Source organism: Channa argus, chromosome 5, assembly GCF_033026475.1.
Source record: "Channa argus isolate prfri chromosome 5, Channa argus male v1.0, whole genome shotgun sequence".
NCBI lineage: Eukaryota > Metazoa > Chordata > Actinopteri > Anabantiformes > Channidae > Channa > Channa argus.
Genome location: NC_090201.1, coordinates 20,768,081 through 20,791,275, shown reverse-complemented (window position 1 = coordinate 20,791,275; position 23,195 = coordinate 20,768,081). Strand labels below are relative to the sequence as shown.

General features: G+C 40.1%; 1 protein-coding gene across 2 annotated transcripts in view; it reads right to left on the bottom strand.

The window, feature by feature from the left end:
• Positions 1 to 23,195, bottom strand: part of asic1b (acid-sensing (proton-gated) ion channel 1b) — a 144,081-nt gene that overhangs the window by 34,258 nt on the left and 86,628 nt on the right. The window contains exon 1 of one of the 2 annotated variants that reach the window (XM_067504999.1): positions 11,301 to 12,299. The exons of the other annotated variant lie outside the window; for it this stretch is intronic. Coding sequence (XP_067361100.1) covers positions 11,301 to 11,972 — 672 coding nt within the window. The 5' untranslated portion in view covers positions 11,973 to 12,299. Of the gene's footprint in view, positions 1 to 11,300; positions 12,300 to 23,195 lie in introns of those variants that run through there. 2 annotated transcript variants of the gene reach the window in all.

Below are 23,195 nucleotides of genomic sequence, written 5' to 3'. Positions count from 1 at the left end.
AGTAAAATGTAAAAATATGTTAATAAAGGTCGGTATATCAACTATTCTCATAGTGACTTCTGCAATATGTTGTTTTCTCCAATCCTGAGGAATAACAACTTCGGGGTGCATATCACAGGTAAAGGCCACTCTTTGTGCTTTGCCACTGACATATTGCACATGTTCTCCGGTGCACATGCTTTTAAATCAACATCAAGCTCAAAAGGCAACAGTAAGAACAAGGTTTCCCGCTCCCTTTGCAAATACATATCCTTCAATATGGTTTATTCTAAAAGACCGGAAAAAGCCCCCAGCTTCACCTCATTTCGCCCCAAGAGACAAGTTGTATAATAAAAGTTTTACCCTTTTGAAATATTACACTGAGTTCACTTTTTCAGCATAAGTATGATCAAGAATTTCTCAACCAGTGAGATCCTCAGGAGATACTCCGTCACATCTTATTAATTTCAGTCCCTAACCTGCTTAGGAACATCTTACAATCCTAGACTTATCAGCTGCTGTTAACCAGCATATTCCAACAGATGGAAAACAGAGAAACAAAACACCTCTTCGATTTCTTGCCAGGATGCATTGCTTTTATTAAAGCTCCTTCACCAGAATTTATATATATCCAAATACTGTGTTTGTTGTCCTTATTCAGAAGCTTGTTTTGCACCAAATACACTGGCAGCTTGTTAAACTGCTGACAAAAGGTGATGTTGTCCATGTGTTTGTGTGTTACATCTTATGTCGAGGGGGGGAGAGAATGTCAGACACGCAGTGAAAGCAGGACTAACGAAGGATGGTTGATAGTAGTCCAGCTGGCTGACAACTCCTGAAGAAAACTCACAAACATACGCACGCACACACACAGGGAAAGATCACACTGGCAGGAAGGATGAAACTGACAGTCGAAAGCCAGCTGCATAGTGGGTTGCACCTAAATGGATCTTTCAATTTGATTTCATTTTAGTCTGCAGTATAAATGGTCCCTCTGGAGATGCATTTAGTGAAAGCAATATGATGGCTAATATGTATGTGTGTAGGTGTGTGTTTGTGTGCAAAATATCTAGCAAACACCATCACTAATTGCTGGCATGATGTATCTCTTTGCGCTCGCCTCCTATTAACTCCTGGTCTGAGGCTGTGATGTCCCAAAATAAATGTCTTAACAGGGAGGTTGGGGTTTGAATCAAGAGGGTGCACCTCCTTGCTGATGCTGGTAATTCTTTCACTGTGTGCTTGCTTAGGCAGGCGTTATTGGTGTGAAGATTTGCATCAGCTGTCCTTATTAAGTCATGGTGCTAAATAATATAATCAGCCCATTCTCTAGTACTGCCCAGAGGCAGCAGCTCAGACCTGCAGAGACTGACTCGTAGATACTGGGATGAAACAACAACCACTTAATCAATAGACCATCCAACATTAGCTCAGGACAGGCTTGTTTACAATTTTAAGCTCATTTACATTTAAGGCAGTTTGCCTCTGCTCTTATCCAGAGTGTTTCACAGTGACTGAGCAGATATGTGTTTAGAGTCTCAAGTGTTTTTAGAGGACACTATTGCATCAGTGGTAAAAAGCATAAAACCTCTGATATTATAGTGTGAGACACAAATCTTGAGACACTCACCAAAATTAACTTTAAACCATTAAAAAAGATGCTGAAAATGAGTGTATATACTGTATACGTTGACAGATGCAATAAATCTGTTACTACTGACAATGAGGAGATCCTCATCCTCTATAGGACAAGACACAAAATCCAAAGTTTTCATGTAAAGATACCTCCCTGAAGCTACAGTAAGACTAGCAGTATCATGACAACCTGCTCTGTTTGCTCTGATATGCTCCTATACCGTCTGCTACACTCCACATAATGTATAGTCATGACAATGCTGTAAAAATGAGCAGAAATCATGAAATTCTCCGATTGGGTAGAAGGCCAAGCCTTCCTAAAATTGTTAAGAAAATATATCTGCGCTGCTGCCGCTACCGTTCTATGACACTGAATTCACTGGAGGTGTCAATCTCCACAATAAGGTCAAATTTACAGCATATTTCTATATATACAATATAATAATATATACAACTTTATTTATATAGCGCCAATTGAAAACAAAGTAATCTTAACGCACTTTACATAATAAACTCAAGACTATACAAGTATGTAGAGGAAACCCAACAAATTGAGAAACCTTGAGCAGCCATAGGCAACAGTGGAGAGGAAAAACTCCCTTTAATGGAAGAACCCTCCAGCTGAACCAGGCTCAGGGTGGGCGGCCATCTGCCTTGACCGGTTGGGGTGAGTGGCAAGTGGAGAGAGAAAAGAAAAGAGCAAAAAAATGCAACAACAAAACATTTGGCAGGTTGGAAGGACCAGTAGCTGCACATTGGAAAACACCCAGCTTCAAATCTGGGGACACCTGCAGAATGGGACAGAGAGAGGGAGACAGAGAAGGAGAAAAGATTGCTGCTGCTACTTCTCCACCTCGGCCTGTGCTTCTAGGAATGTGATATTTACTATGACTTGGGGGGGTGGACTCATTGAGACTGATATATTCTTCCTGCTGCAACCAAGTTTTAGTAAAACTAAACAAATCAATTTAATGATCATTTATCAAGTCATTTACTAACAAGGATTTAGACGAGAGAGATGTGATATTTAATAACGTTCATTTCCTTTGGGTTTCGGTTCTGTATGAGAAGTAGTCTTAACTTTTAATAGGTTATTATGATTAACTCCCCTTGTGTTCATTTTTTGTTTTAATTTAGGTGGTTGGGGAGCAGACGTAGTCTATTGGGCAAAGAGCAGTGTAGTTAAAATCGTGAATTTCCTTTGGTGAAAAATTTTAATCCAAAAAAGCAGGGTAACGTCAGATTCTATGAACATCTCACACTGTTAATACCTGTGGATGTTGTCGGGGTTGGAGCAGAGGATGCAGGAGAGGTGAGCACATCAGGGCCACAGGTATTTCAAATGGACAGTCAGTCACCGGAGACTGAGATGCTGAGAGGGCGACCGAGCTGCCTTTGGTGCAGTGAGGTGCGCTGAATGTGGAAGGGAAGCGGCCACCTCTGGGGGCCAAGCCGTCTGGCATCTCAGGAGGCAGTCAGGGAGGGAACCGGTGCTGGGGACATCGCCCTGTCCAGCTCCTCAAGCACAGTGAACCGGCTATCCACCTGGACAGGAGAAGGTTCAGCACTCTGGATCTGTTGACCCGATGAGATGCGGTGGGTGTCGTCTGATGTCTTCTTTAAGCCGGAACCAGGCCTCCTGTGTGAGCGTTAAGGAGCAGGCCCGTGTCAGGGCCGTCCACTGGTCGTCCAACAGGACCGGAAGACCGCGGGTTGGCACTGTGTCTCCAACAGAGTTTACAGAGCGAGACCAGGGCAGCGTGATATCAGGGTCCTGGGTCACTGAAGAAACAGCCAGGTGAATAGAGACAGTTTGATCCGTGTAGCTCGAGGTATTTTGGGCTGTGAGGTTCTTCGTCTGTGCAGTGGCAACGTAGGAAAACTCCAAGATAAGATCATTCTATTTGCTTAGGTTGCACAGGTGTAGCTAATGAAGCCACTACTCAGGGTATATCATGCTCAAACTTTTTAGTTTGTTTCACAACCACACACTTTGACACAGCTGCTAGTTTGAAAATAGTGGACTGTAGCGATTCATTGTTTATGAACAATAACTTTTAACGTACAGACACATAACATGTAGTCATCTTTAAAGAACTACATGTAATGACAAAGTGGTCATTGAAAGTGACTGTCTGCACAGTCTAACAAAATACATTTTTGAAAAATTTGTCTTCTACACGCTTGTTGTGGTTTTACTGAGAGGTTCAGTCATGGATCTCATTGCCCTATTTTAACAAACAAGCTTTGATAAACACATTGTAACCTATTGTGCCGACCCAGCAGCAAAGTGTACTTCATTTGTCAAGTGGCCAGAAACATGAGTCTACTGGAATGATAATACATGAGATGGAAAATGTGAATTTCTTTAGGGTTTAACTATAACATCCATTTTTCAGGTATATTTGGAATTTTCAAAGCCACTGGTCATCACACAGTTTTTGCTAACGGGGGATGTACAGTGTGTAGCATATTGTAGGTAAAGAATACTGAAAGGTGTTAGCACTGATTAGTCAAACATACAGTAGACAGACAAAAATCAATACCTTTGTCTTAATCTTTCTTCCCGTGCCTCTTTCTATTTTGCACACACACACACACACACACACACACACACACACACACACACACGAGAAAATACACGTTTACGGAAACACACAGGACTAGGGTGAAGTAAGGCCTCGCTGTTACACACTTAGATGTGCTCATTTATGAAAATGAATAGTTTGACCACAAACACAAACTGTACAGCACTAGCCTGTATGGAAAAACACACTTGTCACACACTTCTGTCCGTTTTCTGTTCACGTACTTGATACAAACTCTGATAAAAATTTGTTTTTTTACAGCAGATGCAGTAAGTAGTAGATTCGCCCACACACGAGGACACTTGCAGAAAGACACCACAAAAAGGACAGAGAGACAAAAAAGGCACACGAAGAGAGTAAACACTGAGACCAGTGCTCTGTAGGGACCTTTTTCCATCTCTGCCACCCATTCTGTCATTTGGAGCCAAATGTTTTATTTCAGCACTGATGAAAGTACAGGGGAACAATCCAGTAGGAAGCAATTAAGGCCCTCTCATCACCCTAATTAGCAACTAGCAAGTGGCTATTGGCCCCATAAAGGACACTTGTCATATGTCTTATTCATATATAATTGCTCCAACAAGATGACAGTATCCCTCATTTTCACATTATTAGGAGTCATTTATCTTAGTCGAGTGATAAAGTCAAAGTTCTGTCCTTTCATTTATGCCACTTTAAAGATTAATTAGCTTTTGCGTTATGAAGAGTTAGCTGATATTGGAGAGAGGTAGCAATGTATCTGTCCAGTTTAAATAACCCTGGCTTAATATGCTGTTGGATTAGTCTTAAAAGGGAGTGAGAGTTGCTGCACTTGTCACCAGTCTGCAAAGAAGACTGATGAGCGATTTAATTAAACTGGGTGTATTTGCAAACACTGATCAATCGCTTGAATAGAGTGAGAGAGATAGGACACAGTGACAGAGTGCCACAGTGTCTTTTCTGGACTTAAGTCCTTCACTTACAAAAATAGTGTGGCACATGAAAAGAGACAGAGAGACGAAGAGAAAAGAGTGTTAGGGATTGAGTGAGGGATGGGTTTTTGCCAAGGCCGTACACAGCGAACAAAGCTCATCTTATGTTTGATTTGAAATATTTATTTTTCAATCCGCACAACACACAAATAGAGTTTAATCCCTTGTGAAAACAGTTCTTTCAAAAAAATTAAAAAAAATAAAAATGCAACCACTGGGTTTTCACTGGCAGCAGCTCTGCTTTTACATGCTTTAACTGGATAGCGGTCACTGCAGCCCAGAGACTCTGATGTTCTACTGTAGTGGGAATCAAAGGGTTCTTTAGTGATGGGATTAAGTATATTTGTGAGGGATTTCTTGTAAACAAGAAGAAAAAAAGACCATCATGTAGCATCTCAGTGCCAACAACTCCATGAAAGCCAGTTAGGGCTGTAAAATAATTGTGAAACACTGCCCCCTTGTGATAACGGTTTGATATAGGTGCATCCCAACAAAAGTAGAACTGAAAATGTTGGCAAGCAAAACGAGTTGCTGGAAAACCTTAAAAACACAGTGGAAATAAGAGGAATATCAGAGGCATTAGTTTTATTATTTGGATCAGACAGTCATAAATCAGAAACAAGAGGAGAGTGCATATGACACTGATATTTAAATATATTTGAGAGGACATAAAATTCCAAAATTACTTTTATTAAGGGTCACAACGAAATGTAATTGTGATCACCTTTAGCTGTGTACGACAGTGAGCACCTATGAACCTTTGATCCAAAAACAACCAACAATGGTAGACAAAGTCACAAACAGCTGTCTGAACTTCAGCGTTACCATACATATTTAATGGTCTTGCACGGTCACCTCTCAAGGGGTAGGAGGCATTTCACATCAGGAAGTGGTTTTTCAAACTCAAAGACTGTAACGGCCACTTTCTGAGGGAGTCGGTGCTTATTTTAGCTCATTTCCACAACCTTAAATTTAAAATCCAATATTTTGGTTCAGTTTTCTCACACAAAGTCAGGCATTGCATCAGGATCTGACTTTGACACAAACTAATGAAACTGCAAAAATACGGGATAAATCAAGCTATCGACAATGTAATGCATATTACGAATAGAGGCGGAAAAAATCGATTTCTATATGAAGAAGTGACAGTTTAATTAGCCTAATTACACAAGGTGTAGAGTAAGTGTTACTTCACAAGTGACAAGAACAAATTGAGATTAGCACACACTCGATGTAAGCAGTGCTGTATCCCGTGTTGGTGGAACACATGTTATGATCTACTTTGATAATTTACTAACATCTAATTTATCATGGCATATGCCTGAAGATGATTAAATTACACTTTCCCCGATACACGCTTTTCCAGTGTCTGCTTAAAAGAAGTACTGAACCATAACCGTAATTGCAGCTCGGAGCCAGATGGCGAGTCCAGCTCTGGCATAACACTTTCCCTTGTCTGAAAAAAATCTCTCACAGTCTGTCTGCCTATTTGTCTGATTGTATAAGCCTGGGGCATACAGACTGATGCTCTTGAGGAGACAGGAGAAGGGCGTAACAGGAGCCACTGGCTGATTCTGTAGACAATGCTGAGCTTAGGAGAAAGGCAATCTGTTTCTAATGGGCTGGGGCTTGAGCAGGAAGAAGGGATTTGGATCACTGCTCTGAGGGGGGCTCACATTTTGCTCTGGGACCGAACTACTGCAACCTGAACCGTCTTTCTGAATGGTGTTAGCAAAACTTCACTACTGAGCCAGGGCTCATCACAGAGTGTGCACTTACACAACGAGACACACAGGAACACCCACCATGCACACGTACTGGGACGGTGGAGAGAGACTCAGAACGTGAGGAGAATTGGACAGCGAACTCCAACCATTAAGACAGAAAGCAATCAATCTGCTCATTTCCCTTTCCCACCCCTCCGTAGTTCACCAACAATGCAGTCTGCAAGGCCATTAATGTCTCTTCAGCACATAAAATGAACAGGCTTTAGTAGGAAATGGCACTTTCAACAGCAAATTTGCAGAAAAATAACTACACTATATTGATTTGCTGTTCAGAGGAAAAGGATAATAGCAATGCATAATGAATACTGATAAGTGAGATAGCCAGCTCCATAGATACAAGTCACTCCTATATGCCACAAGGGCATTATCACTAACTCGTTAGCGATACTGCTAATTATTCATTTTGCTAATGTGATTTTTAAATGTCACTTTTCAGCAACATTTTCTGCTAAGACATTGATTATAAAAGGGTTACGGCTGGAATCTGTTTTTATGGATTAATTTTAGAGAGGGTAGATGATCAGACTATTGCAGGGCTCTCCCACTAATCAAGTACATAAATAAATGAAAGATCTGAATAGACAAGCAAAGTTAAATGCTGGACGATTTTCCACAATGTGACAACCTGTAAATTGTTCCCATACATTTTTTATGGCTGAGCTATACAGCATTAGTTAACAATGTAAACATTAATAAATCAATTATTAACTGCATGAAATCCTTTATTAAATGTATAATAAAGCAGAACCCCAATTTATTCATTACATCATCTGCCTCTTTCCTCTGTATGGTTTTTTCCGGATTATTTAATAATGTACTTCCCATGGAAAAGGCTTACTCTGGTTTGTATTCATATTTGATGTTCATATTATGAACACTAATTTAAAAAGCTAGTTCATGCCTTCCTTAATATGAGGTATATCTACTGTATAGTCATTACTGCTCTATGTCCTGGACTAAATTCTTTGTGTCTACATTGCATTTTCTACTATATATATCACACACACACACATACACATATATATGTGTATATACACACACACACACACACATATGTGTATACACACACACACACACATATATATGTGTATATACACACACACACAATAGGGTAACATCACTTAAATATATCCGTATGCTATTGCATAACAAATGCTTACCCTGCTAACTACACAAATATAAGAAAAGCAGTTAATTTCACCAAGTAATACAATGGGCCCAGAAAGCACAATAGCTGTTTCCAAGCAGCTTGCATAAACAGTTGTTTTTCAAACCTGTTCATGTCAAAGCACCGCAGAACATTTTTAAAACTGGTTTGGACACAGAGCGACAAAACAGGAAGAAAACACGGGTTGATCATCACTGCATTGAGGTACATGAGCTGGAAGGAACAATCAATAATTATATTAGTGGGATGCTGTACTACAAGTTAAATTGACAACAGCTATAATTAATCCCATTAGACCTGACAAAGGAATGATTACTTGTCACTCGTGTTAGTCAGGTCTTTAGCCTTGCTGCGGTAAGAACACTACACGAAACCTGCAGGAAGGCATAAGCTATTTCCCTCAAAACCGATCTACAAACAAGACTCACATGCTCTGTATACAACAACCCAAACCTGTAATACTACCCTCTCACGGGTCCATGCTGTGTTATCTTTCACTGTATATTTAAATTTGCAACAAGTTCTCTAATAACATATAATGCACAATTCAGACCCGTGAATGAAGATAAGGCAAAAATGTTGAGTGGCACATACCCTATTAGATTTTTAATATACTGCACAAATATGACATAAATTGTCATCATTCCTAAAACTACATAAAAACCTAATTTAAGAAATGAACTAAAGAAATCTTGTTTGTTCATGGTCTAAGGAAAATAATTTGATCCAATGTTCCATATCTGTGTATGTTAAAGTATTTGAACCTCTACGTGTTATTTATCAGTTCATTTTAGTGCAATATTAGAATCACATGTTTTAATCAATGGAATAGGAGTCAGATGAGTCTGGGAAGCCCTGCCTTATTTGAAAAAGACTGCTTTTCAACATGAGAACCTTATACCATCTTTATAACAGGTGTGGTGGTTGTATCATGATCTGGGCTTGATTTGCTGCCTCTGGACTTGAACATCTTGCCATCACTGACAGAGTTATAAGGTCTGATTTTTGAAAAGCAAATTCAAAAACATGTCATGTTATCGATCCATGAACTGAAACTCAACACAGAGTGAATCATGTGGCAAGACAACAACGCTAGAATGGTTCTAGCAAATAATGATTAGGCATAAGAAACTCTAATATTTTAAAAATGGCCAAATCAAATTCCTGACTGTAAACCTGTTGTGTAAGGAGTAGTAGACTAAAAATCCCTCAAGACCAATAAACATTTACTGAAAATGTTTAAATGAATACTGCCAAGGAAGATTACAGGCATTTTATAGCTTTGCAAAACAGAAATAGTGATGATGGTATAATTTTCTGCAATAAATATATGAATAAGTGCAATTTTTTTGTCTAATTTTTTGGGGGTCACCTTTATCAAGTCTCGCATGACAAACTTTCCACATTTTAGGTCATTGTTTGCAGAATGAGGAAAAACTCCCAAAGATTCACAAACTGTGCCGCTGGACAAGGACAAAGGCTCTGCTGGTTTGAATGGATGAATCTGTCACAGCTTTACCAAGGTATAGAGGATGATGATGTAATCTAGGAAGCATCCCATCCAATTCAAAGTAAGATATTATGAAGGCAGGAATGAATTTTAAACTGCACCATGGCAGTAATGTCTGTCATTGAATGAAGCTTGGTCACTACCTCCCTCTCATACATAGAAAATGACAGACTGCACTGCAGTCACAGTACTTTGTCTGATAAAAGGCATATCAGCAGAGGATGACTGCTGGCCCAATTTCACCCCAAGGACATTGGCCATATACTCTATATTTTTAAATAAAAAGTCTCCAATTTTGCCCACCTTTGCATGTACACACTCTTCCACACTCCCACATCATAACATTTAAAACCTCAATGTCATATCGACGCTCTTGTTTTCCTTACATTAAGAGTTTGTATTCTAGTTGTTAAGGATGGAATCCCGTACAGCTCTTCACTTCTGTAGCTCCAAACCTCTAAATGTCAAAGCCGCTTACAGTGTTGATGCTGTGAAATCCCTAATGAAAAATCACCTGGTAAGACAGGCTTTTAATGTTTAATGTCATGTCACTCTGCTTGTGTTTGCATTTCAATCTTCCCTGTGAAATGTGATTAAATGAGTTTATCACAGTGGTCTATACAAATAGCTTCATACAGCACTTCAGTCTCAGTGAGACTCACGACATTGATTTTAATGATGAATTCATACCTGAAGAAATAATTAGGGCTGACTCTATTCATTACTTTAAATAACCATTACTGAAACTGACACATCAAACTCATTGATTTGGCAAAGCCAAAAAACTGCAAATAAAAAGCATCATAAAACACAGTAATAATCACAATTATGAAGCCACAATCAGTAAATCTTCTCAGAAATGACTTAAACAATTAACCGATAACCAAAAAGAAGGAGAATGACCTGACTAATTAAATAACTAATCATTTGAACACAAAAACTTCCACTGCTGCTGTTGATATTGTGCTACTACATACATTGGAACAATTCATGCTGAAATAAATTGTACATTAACATAGGCTCCTTGTCATTATCGGGTCTAAAAAGGACATAGCGTGTCACGTACACAGATGTATTTGCAGCTCGTGTAACTCTAGCACATCCATTGGCAGTCCAAACAACTGTGCAAAGGTCGAGCAAATCAATAGACCAATAGCTGGATTTTGTCAACACTACTTGGTAAGTCAGTATCCCTCCTGAGGGTGCACAGGAATAATACTAGAAATTCGAGGGCAATGTGTGTCTAGCAGGACAGGACCCCTTAAGTTTGATCAAACGGCACAACTATTCCTTTAGAGCCAGTTTAATTCAGTAATCAGCTTCCACTTTAAGTAATGGGACCTGCTTTTATTATGACTACTTCATGGAGTTTCATTTGAAACCCTTATGCTGACTTAGAAAAACATTTTTATTTACACTTATGACTTGGTATAAGTTATAGCAATAAATACACTCTTTATTTTTTCTGTATCAGAAATCCCTAATGTTTTACTATGTTCACTTCACAGTTTCACTTAGAATTCAGAGGTTTAACTGAAGCTGAAACCTGAATATATGAAGAGTTAAACTGCACTGATCATGTCAAATTTAGAGTCTGCTAGATCTAAAAAAGATCATACATTTAAATATATTACTTCCATGTGGCGTCTTGGTGAAACTTACCTCCCTGAAGTTTTCAGGACCACAATCTATGCCACTGAATTTACACTCCAGCAGTATGTCCTCTATACGGTGTCGAGTACGGTTGTAGAACTCATCAAGGCTGAAACGAGAACCTGGTGGGCGGTCTGGCTCCGGGGCTAGCTGAAAACCCGGCGCCATGCCTTCTTCGAAGCCCAGCAGAGGGCCCATAAAAATCAAGTCACTGAAACTCAGCTGAGACTTCCGAATAAAGTTGTAGTTACAGAAGGTGACAGCAGGAAAGGTCATGTTATTGGCCGCGTTTTCATCCAGCAAGGTGATGTGATTATATTGGAGATAGTATATTACCCTATCAGCAACCTGGTACAAGAATGCAGACAAGGCCGTAGTGAAGACCACCGCCCACAAACCCTGGCGAATACCAAACTTCTTCTCCTCCACAAACACATGGTTGGCACCGTGAAGTGAGCAACCGCCAAAGAAACCGGCCAAATCTGGCACGTCATTGTCATTGCCTTCCTCTTCGTTGCAGTAATCCACCTGACTACACCTATCCAGGTAGTCCTGCGAGCCCCCTTCGCTATAATTCCTCTTTACACGCTTGTAGTGCTCATCAAAACAGTCGCTAGCATATCCCCTGCTGGGCTCATCATCTGCCGAAAAGGAGATGGTGCACACAATCCGGACTGGCATTGTGGCAGGATGAATGAGCTAATAATGCTTATTATTAAAATAGCAGTCTAAGACCAAAGGTCCAAAGGATCAAAGAGTCCTAAATCTCTCAGCGATGCATCATTAAAGCAGAGGAATAGTGGTAAGGCACAGTTGAAATAATTCTACCTATGTTCCACCAATTTTTATTGTGCAACAAATCAAGTCGGCGCCTAAAGTGAGGTTTTAGTCAAAATACACACCCAATCAACCACACACAAGTCAGAACGTCATCGGAAGCTATTAGCACAAGCTGAAAATCAAGCCAGACACTCCGCTCGCCACCATTCAAATCTACTCTGCTAAACTGAGATGCCTTGCCTGGGTTCGTCCTTTTGTCTCGGGGGCAGATCCCTCAGAGCAATACAGAAACAAAAAAAAAAGAAAACAAAGATGTAGAAGAAGAAACATAAGAAAAGGAGGAGGAGGAGGCGGAACGGAAAGAAGGTGAGGCCATAAGGAGTATGGGATATGGGATACTCCCACAGGGCCCGGCTTCAGGTCACAGTGGTGGGGCAGGGTTTCAACATTTACAGGAAAAATAGAGGCTTCATGCAGCAAAAGAGAGAAAATGAATGAGACCAGCAGCTAAGGTACAGTAGCAAAAGCACTAAGCAGGCTTTTTATTTCTGCTGAATTTACTGTTTGGCATGACCTCAATGCTCCCCTATAAAGAAATATGATCTCAGCACAGCTGTATAATCTAATGCAAATGACACTTAGGTGTTATCGAAATGACTACACAGAAGCAACTGCAAAAGATTCAAACACTGGAAAAAACAGCACAACCTTAGGTGCAATGGTTTTATAATAAGGTCAGATCTTAAAATAGGTTTTAATTCACAGAGAAGCCGAGTAGCAACACAAAATAAGAGGATTCCTTAAAGAGTGCTAAGTTCGTCCATGATGTCTAATCAAGAAACAGAACAACCACCAAGGAGTGAAGTCAAGGAATTTAATCAAGACTTCCACTTGTTCATTGTTCAGTGCTGTTGTTTCAATCTAATGCCACTTTTACTAGCAGATCTCTTTCAAATTACAAACCAACACATACCTTCGAGCAGTTCTGTGGAAAGCAGATTAACTAAAAGCAAATAACTACTAGTATTTGAGAGAAAGAGAGAGAGAGAGAGAGAGAGAGCATCTTAAACAGATCCCTTCATTATTGAATATGGAGATGAATGCAGAATCCCAAAGGTGGTGTTGGTTGTGATATGAAAAGGAAATGTAAGAGACCAATCCATCTGTATCGATCCACCTCCATTAGACTGCTGAGATTATTTTCCGAAAACAAGACAGTGCCAGAAAATGAAACCATAGACACATTTAGAGGCATTACAGCACTCTATACAAGAAGAACCAACATCCAATGATACCGTTATAATACCGCTAAGAAACAGCCACATAAAAAACACATTACCTAGGTCAATCCAATGAGTTGGGCTTTGTAAACCATAACAACCCATCAGCATGTTTTCATCAGGGGAAAAACCCTAACATCAGGTGAGAGGGTGAGAAAGGCAGCAGACTTAGTCAATATGTGTTTAGCCGCAGCTGTGGAGATTGTCCATTACCGAAAAAAGCTATTGATGATAAGGGAGCAAACAAAAGAGTTAAGACTTGGCCTTGATCCAGCTCTATCTTGAAGCCTGTTTAACAGCAGCGCCTGATAGCCCCTGCTTCTTGAATATGTATTAGTGATCACTAGATAGCCTCCAGCATCCAGCCTCCAGCATCCAGCCTGACCCAACAAGAAGGTCACAGTGCTCCCTCGGCTGTAGTCCCTAGGCCTTCTGAGAGGTACAGCTGCATGAATATTCAGACATGTTAACATCTCAGATTTGGCACAAGATGGCAAGTTGTGTAACTGCTTTGGAGGAAATTAAGCTGTGCAAAGCAGTTCACTGACCCTCTGAATATATGAAGGTTTTTAGGTTCATGTCCTTTCTGCCAAAAACTCTTAATTATAGTATCAGTGCAGATTTATTGATGCACACAGGGTTGAAATAAATCTGTTTTGGCAGATAAATCCCAAAATAAACACGATTTTCTTGCACATTTCTTGCCCATTTATTTATCTTTTTATGTCTTTTCCTCCCTTGTCATCATTCATTGTTTTCAAATCATGAGCATCTTGCTTTAACGAGTCATCTGCTATCCACTAGGGGGCAGCAGCATCCCATACAATTCTGTAGTCTCTCCTGAGGCTGAAACTGCCTTGACAAAGCATCAAACCACATGATCTACAACATTTTTAAAACCCAAGATGACAAGCGGTAATACGAGAAGCACCCTTTGTCTTTTTTTTGTATGTTACACTATCTAATTAATGTAAACGCTGTCCCAATATTGTCTTTTGTTATCACAATATGTTGACTTTTTCACACGAGTTGCTACTGGTAAGCATTAAACTCAACGAAGCAACTTTATAATGGAATAAAAGGGTGTAAAAATCTATAAATCACAGACAGCGAAAGAGCTATCAATTTTTAGACTTACAAAAAGGACTTTGGGCTTTAAAACCAACAGCAAATTGTCCTAAAACCACGTTTCATAATAACACCTTTTGAATTAAAGATATGACTCCCATAAAATTACCTTGCTTGAATTAAACAGCTCCAGGAATATTGTCTTGGTAAAATCATCCTAAAAGGGGCACTCTGGTGGCCTTGGAGCCATTAACTCATTCAAATCCAGCTGGGGAGCTCTGTAGATTATAATTCCTCATCCCCTTATCCCTTCATTTCCTGTCATCTCTCTACCGCCAATATCGGAACGAACATCATGCTGAAGGGACCATGTACTGGTGCTGGGCTTTTAGCTTTCAGGAAAAAACATACACTTGTTTGTCTATTGATGAGGCCTGAATTCACAGGAAAAAAAAGGACATAAAAACAATTTGACCGTGTTTTAAGGGTAGATTTTCAAATAAGGTCAAAAGGTGGCACTGTTGTGATGTGAGTGTTCATGGTCACAGTTACAGTCTCTAACCCTGGGGCTGGGATTTCAACAAGGCCACGCATTTCGCCATGGTCAGAGTGAGAAGAGCGCAGGGCAGATGAGAGGAGCGGTTTAACGCTCCCTTTCAAGTCCCTCTCACCAGCTTCGCTTACAGCTAGGATCGACCTGGCGTTGCCATGGATACATACTGGCTGTCAGCAAGAGAGGATGCACAAAGCCCATTACTTCCAACATGCATATAGTCACACATGGAAACACACATACACAAACACCAGAAACAGTAAAAAGGTGGCCACATGGCAGTGCCTTTCCTGTTTACACACACACACACACACACACACACACACACACACACACACACACACACACACACAAACACACGCACACACACACACACACACACACTTAATGGACGCTTGATGCGTCAGCGTAATTATACATCATAAATCTGTTTTGAGTCAGGATTTGTAGCGAAGAGAGAAGGACAGTCAAGATGACAAAATAAAGATAACACAAAAAAGAATTGACACACCAAGGCAATAATATTACTTGCTTAGAGGCAGTGTCCAATCAATAGTCTAACATTCATATTTTTAGGTTATTATAGGATTGAATGGATTTGTCTTGCGAAGGAAAAACAAAGAGCCAGTAAACAAAGAACTGAGCTTGTTACATTCCCAGACGATGCTTTGGGACAATGAGGCAGAGGCTAAAGAAAATGATGCTGTTCTCCAAAACACAATATTCTGTCTTCACCTTTCAGCAGAGGCCATTGCTATCTGATACAGTGTCACCAGCACACACCTACCTGCTGGGAGGAAACAATATGGAAAGAACAATGACCTATTTTTTTTTAAGTGAGTTGCTGTGACCAAACAACACATATCTCATCTCGAGCACTGCAGAGGTGACAAAAAAAGCATAACAACTGGCTCTAAGATATGGTTGATAGTAAGAAAAACAGTTCTGTGATAATAACACACAGATTTTCACAGCGTTTGCCTGGTAAAGGACTGTAATACAGGTGAGTCATGATTTTAGGAAGAAAGGTTTTGACACACTATTCTCAGGAGGCTCTCGCTACAATAGGCTTGTGACAGACAAATCCTTAGATTGAGGCAAAAAAACAAACAAAAAAAAAAAAAAACAAGCGACTGATATTTAAGCATTGTTTCACATTTTGGTGTCTTCTGTCGACAAAAAGGCTCTGCTTGCCTGACTGCCTAACTGCAGAACACATTTAATCACAAGAATGTCATATCTCTTCTTATCAGCAGGAAGCCTAAGAAAGATTCTTTTTTGATTCTACTTTTTCATAATTAATCGTTATTCCAGGGTGCACTGTAAAACTAAAACACACAGATGTTTGTTTATGGAATCTGTTAAAATGGTCTTTCTAGTGTCAGCTTTCCCACAATGTAAATGGAAAACAAAAAATTGAGAACATGAGGCGGTGATACAGCTATCAAAGGTAATATAAAGGTCAAAATACACACACTCAAAGCACTAACCGAGACATTTAAAGTAATGCTCCCTGTGCACTCAAAAGAAATATGAGGGAAGCATGAAACCTGCTCCTATAAACCTGACCTTGTCTAATAGCAGATTCGTGGACACAGATAAAACCAGTGAATTGCTGTGGTACGCTCACAGTCAGGGTTTCTTCATCAGAGGCTTCTGTCATGTGATTCTGAAGCATATTGAGCATGTAGATGTCCAATCTCACATAATTTAAATGGCAGACGCTTTAATCTAAAGTGACTTGCAAATGAGGAAACATACAAAGACACACGCCAGGAACCATAGACACACACATTCTGAAGGAACGGAACATTAAACCGTTGACCCCATGTTTAGTGGATGACTCGCTCTAGCGCCTAAGCTGCATCATGAGGTATATACCACCATAATGCATGCCAAAGCAACAACTGCAGCTTTGATTGGACATTCTTTATCTTCACCAACAGCTGTTTCAAAATGCTTGGAAACGATTTTACACTTGAACATGAGTTTGCTCCCTGACATTTTATCTGCTCAAAGCAAAACAACAAAAGCATGTCCATATGGATGAAGCAGCGCAACGGAGCAAAGGCATCTCTTCTAGAGCTGCAACCAACTAACTCATCAGTTATGCCCAATCTGCTGAATACGGTGTCCATTAACTGTTAATTAAACCCAGATACCAAATTTAGACACCTTGTTTGTTCAACAAAGAAATATTCAACTCAGCATAAGGCAAGACAGAAAAGCATGTAATCATGTCATTTGACAGCTGAGACCAGCACATTCTGTTGAAACCACCTATTTTATCCCCACTCACCAATTGTTTTGCTGAAAAATGGCTAAAATGCCAGAGAAAAAACTTGAGAACAAAACATAGAATTACTTATTACACCACAGTTAGTAATGAACCAGAATTTGGCTGCAGATAACACAAGAAAACTCTGCTGCTCAGTGGATAGTGGCCAGTATTGTTAGGGACTTCATTGTAATGCAGACTGAAGTCAAAGACAGCAACAAATATTTGTTCATATGAGGGTAGGAGGGCTACAGGAGGCGTGTAAGTACGCTGCATCTCAAGTAGTGAGGTTGATATTTATGACATGCTTGAAATTCACACTATGTAGTGATGGGTATCTAATGATCATACTGAATGCGGCTGGTGGCAGTTCAGGTCGCCAAATGCTGTCAGTTTAAAAGAAAAACAAGAACAAAGGACTAGACTCAAACAGAGATGGAGATAGAGCGATGTTGTTAAGGTCACTGTAATTAGCACTGCATTGAAGTTGGAAATGGATGCCAGATGGGATTTATAGCAGAAGAAGACTGATGAAATCAATAGAGATATCGTGTGTCTGCTTCTGAAATCAATAGACTCCATGGAAACGCCAGTATGTTCGGATCAGAGGCAGAAACATCAGAGCTTCATCAGCTCTTGGGCTCTGATTGACATGTCAAAAGTGAACAGAGCTGGGTCAGGGGCAAACAGTAGCCGCTATGTGGTTGGCTTGCTGTCCTGCTGCATTACACGGTGACATTGGCTCCCCTCTGAACGTGATTATCACTGAGTCCAACCCATTACCTGCACGGGGATGTCCCCTCTTTCTCCCGTCTTCCCTTTCACCAATTTCACATCAGCCTCTACTAATTCCAACTCTGTTTGATTCACTCTGACTGTATCTCTAACAATTTCTCCTCTCTCTACCTTACCCTCTCCTTCTGTTACAGAGATGAGTATCAGTGGGACAGCAGACTGACTGATTTAAGGGTAAAGAGGTACACAGTTATCAAGCTGAATAGTTTAAATATGTCACTCTGTGGCATTTTCATAAAGCCAATTCATGAGGGCAGGCCCGGAGTCACACAGCTTGGGGATCTCTGCACTAATATCAGTGATTACTTATTCTGCTTTCAGCGCCGCCATCTGCATCATTTCACACATACCAATAAACGCTCAGCTGACTCCCTCGATGTGCATTCATTCATTCAGGCTAAAGCCTTTATATACACAATAAGGCTTATTTTTTTTGCAGGCATCTTGCGTATGCATTATAAAAAAATGGACATGCTGTGGCTGTGTTTTGAAAGTCCAGATTCTTTTCATTGGCTCAGACATAATGTGTTTTTGTCTGCATCTTGTCATTATTTCTGTCTCACGCCAATGCAAATAACGACAAGGAATTACGTGACAATCATGACATTTGCTGTATTGCTCCTTTTTCCAGATATATTATTCTGCACTTTTCTGGCTGTCAAAGCGTTGTTATATATTCTGCAAGAAACTCTGCACTCAATGTATCATTTTCATTATGGTTGCTGAACAAATGTCATTAATTTTGCACTGCTCTAAAATAAGACTCGAGTTGCTCAAAACTCTGTGAATTGTGACTGAACTTTCCTTCTAGTCACACAGCATGAGCACTCATGGTTTTCTTCAGATTTGAAGGACTGAAGCTCTCATAAGATAGCAGGGAATTTGCAAGCTTCACATGTTTTTGCAAATTCTAAATCGTTTGAAGTTTTATATTTGTTATGACAACTAAATTATAGAAAAGCGCTGTCAAACAGAAAAGGGAAAGTATCCACTACATATGGGCAATTAAATATCTTAATTTGTAATTTGGTTTTGCATGATTTTGAAATGTGCACAAAAGCCCCCTTTAGTGAAAAGTGACTCAGATGATATTGGCTGCATTATCAACATTGAGTAATGCCAGTTTGCAGGATTGTCATGACTCCAGGTGGCTGGCTTCTCTGACAATCTTGTAGTGTCTGTTACCGTATAACTGTTATATCTTCAGTATAAAAGGGACAGAATGTATTAGGTGAGGAGACGTTGTCTCTAGTTACCAGACCTAAATCCACGGGATTCAACTAAACCATGTGCAAATTCTCCTTTGCTACCGAGCAGCTATCTGCAGACTAATGTCAGAAAATACAAACATAAGGAGCAAAAGCATTGGTGTGCAGGTATTTATGTGCTTTCTGTGCTGAAAATATTAAAATAAAAAAATTAAAATTATTTCAAGGTGGAGCCTTATATTCAACACAATTGTAACACTTTCTCTGGGCTACTATTATAATTTTGGCTTATACTGGTCTGACAGTATCACCAGAGGCTAGAGTTTATTCCTGTTGCAAATTAGTTGTTTGTAAAAGTCGTTTCTAGGAGGCAACTTTGACTGCTGACTCTTAGATTACAAAGCAACACTATAATGTCCGCTGTTGAAATGATCATGCCATGATGAGTCAGAGCTTGGCAGTCACCAACATACACCGGCACTCTGTCCTATCAGTCCTGAGCTAGAACACATCTCACTGCTTTACCAGTGGACTAACAAGCCAGGACACTGGTTCTGTGGGAGTTGTTTACATACAGTACATGTCAAAGCACAGCTGGTAGCGGCTGCATGCATGTAGTAAAAGCACAGTCTGTTTTTTTTTCTGTCTCTTCATCCTTCAGTCATTCTTGCAGACACACTCAGACATATACCCAATGTTTGACAACTCCTCCATCACTGCCACAAAATGTGCTGGACGCTTTCTGGTGGCAAACAAACATTTTCCCTTGCCCCACCGCCATTCCTCGACAGCTGATGGATGGTCAGCTGAGGACACATTCACCAGTCTCATCACAAATGAATCTCTGGGCCAAAGCACCTGGTACATCTCGGCTCTCACTTCAGTATTGAGCAGTGCTCCCTCCAAGGAATCCTCAAGAAAAAAAGGAAAGGGGTTAAAGAGAGAGAGAAAGAGAGAGAAAGTGAAAAGGAGTGAAGAAGGAGTGGTATGAAAAGACAAGAGAGAGCAAAATCGGTGGAAGAGAGGGAGAGAGGAAGCCAGATGCATAAGCTTGGATCTATTTGTCATGTCAGTTAATATGACAGGCGCTCCAATGGGGAGTTTATAACTAGATTATTGAGAGTACCTCGATTTATTTGCAGGACTAAGAGAGCCAACACTCACACCAGCCTGACGCACTCATCACTTTTAAAAACAAGATTTGATTTTGTTCATTTGCTAAGCAGATTATATTGTATCTTTGAATAAAACTACAAATTTGTCAAAGACGTGGATAGCTTGGCAAATTGGGAAAGCATCAGCCACGGTTGTTGATCACTCGATTTTCACTGAGAGGGCTGCTTAATAACCTTAGTCGTCAAGGCTTGCTCTCTATCCTCTTTCATCCATCTTTTGGTATGATCACTAATCAGTCTGCTACATTTTATGCACTTGCCGCCTGCATTACACAGTGGAGCATAACTTGAAGTGGGTGGAAAGTTTAAGTCACACTTCGGTCAGCAAAGTCTTCGCGTCCAATGGGTTTATAATGAATGTGTCCCTGTGTTTAACCCCTGGGCTCAGACTCGACACGACGGTGAACAGTAAAATGGAAATGTAGCTGCAAGACACAGGATAGCAAATTATTTATTTTATTTTTTTTTACTTTCACGTTCACAATGGTGACTAAATACAGAATAAAAATGAGCAACCCATAAAAAACAACCAATGAAAAAAAATAGGGAAACGTGTTCCACTTTGACTTACAGTTTAATAAAAAATGTATCCGTCCTCACAGTCCCTTTGTTCTGTTGTTGAGGTATCTGTTATTAACAGAAAAATGAGTCATGTTGTCATTGTGTGCACCTGTCCTTCACTATCTAAAATGAAACCAAAGTCATATTCAAAGATTGTTTTTGCTATTATGTCATATCCTAACTGTGATAAAAAAAAAAGCTTTTATGAAGTGCCAGAGAATGTCCCGAGAATTAATGTGATGTTTAACACTTTACTTTCACCTCCTAAGCCTCTAATGAGTTGTAGATGGTAAAAAGATTAGAGAGCCATCAACTAGTGAAGATTAGGGTCTGGACAGGCCCTGACAAGGGCTCACTATATGAGATTTACCATTTCCTCATCCAAAATAAGGGCCTGGCTGCTGATGAGAAGGGGGCAAAATCAATACATCCTTCTCGTTCCCATGCTCAGTTGGAGCACAAGCACTAAAAGAGGGTCAATGATTTAGTGCATCGCTCACTGAAGGAAATTAATAAACATGAAAGTCTGGGGTTGTGCTGTGGCATGCATGCCGTTCACATCAGAGAGGTGAAAATGATGGGGAAAGTTAATTCAGCCTGCTGAGATAGCTAACACAGAGAGATGGAAGGTCACTTCCATTTCGTTATGGCAGAGTACACGGTTCTGGATCCCTTCACTTTTAGTTTTGTTCCTTTGCCCTCTCGCTCTGCTCCTTTCCTTCAGGCAAAGTTGTAAATATCATTATTAATTTGGATGAAGCCATTTCTTTTTTTGCTACATTTTCTCATCACGTACTTGGCTGCAAATTTATCAAATATGTAACTTTCTGTTTTACTCACTAATGTCCAAGCTCTTAAGGCACATACACAATGGAAAAGCTGATAGGATTTATACAGGAAGGTGGGAACACAATCAAATTTGTGCATTAGAAACGGCAGTACTTGCAGAGTAAACCCACACGGTGTCTACATCAACAAGAGGCAGTCATTAAACTATGTCCCGAGGAGGTGCAGTGACAGCAAACAAGTAGTTTGGTATTATACCACCATACCCAATTTACAAGCCAGATGATATTTGCATCAGAGGCAGGAAAATTCCTCAGTGAAAACACAGCTTAGGGAAGAAAAGCATCTTCTGTTATCTGACTGATAAGGACAGCTACTCGTATCTTCGTTATTTTTTTTTCTTCTGCTGCTCGAATAAGCTCCTTATAAAGTATGTTTTCCTCCAAATGAATACTGGAGCGTCTAAAATTCATCATATGCCTATGCTTTATTTAACTGTTTGCACTGATTCAGAGCTTACGTAGCTTTACATTTAACCTACCAAGCTTTGCTTTAATAGAACTATTTGTTAATATTTTTCCACATAATGTTACTTATGTAGGGCCATGAACTGCTCCACGCTTGCTTTGCATGTAACTTTGAGACACTTCACTTGAAGGAATGAAATCCTGCCTATAAGGGACGGTGCCTCACTTCTCTTTGATAAATGCTGCAGGCAGGTACCTGGCTGCATGATTTAAATTCAAAGAAAAAAAAAAAAGGGCTGTGCTTTACAGGTAGTCTCGGTTCATTAGCGCTCTGTGCTGAGAAAGCTGGATATTATGGTGGGAAGTTAGCTGCAGCTGGCTGAAATATAAAGACACCCGAATAAAAATGCAAGCATGCTCGCCAGCAGGTAAAGTAAAGCTGGAACTAACCAGGAACTTTTAAGTCAATGACTCTGGGAAGCTACTTTGATGTTTTGACACAGAGGCAGGAATGAGTAGGTTGTCTTTGCACTCACTGGAGCGCGCCCCCACCTCCCTAAACCTCTTCTCTTTTAGTCCCATGATTGCAAGCCAGAATGCTGAAAAGGATGACTCTCTGTCCATTTGTTGATACTGCTCACACTTGTCTTCACAGACAAACACCAACTGCCACTATTTGAACTTGGCTTGGTCACTGTAACCCTCCTGTTCAAGACTGAAACCCTCCACCATTTGGGAGAATCTCTACAACTTAAGTAAATAAGAGCTCAACTAACCTAACACATAATGTTGAGCTAGGCACTTAAACCTGCGCTGCTCAGGTTGAGCTGTTGAGTGTCAGACTGCTTTCCTTTCAATTGTAAATGCACAGGGGTAAGCACATAAACTTAAAAACAAATCATGCTCTACTTTGAAGGACTGTTATTACAGTAACTAATTATTAAATGACTTGC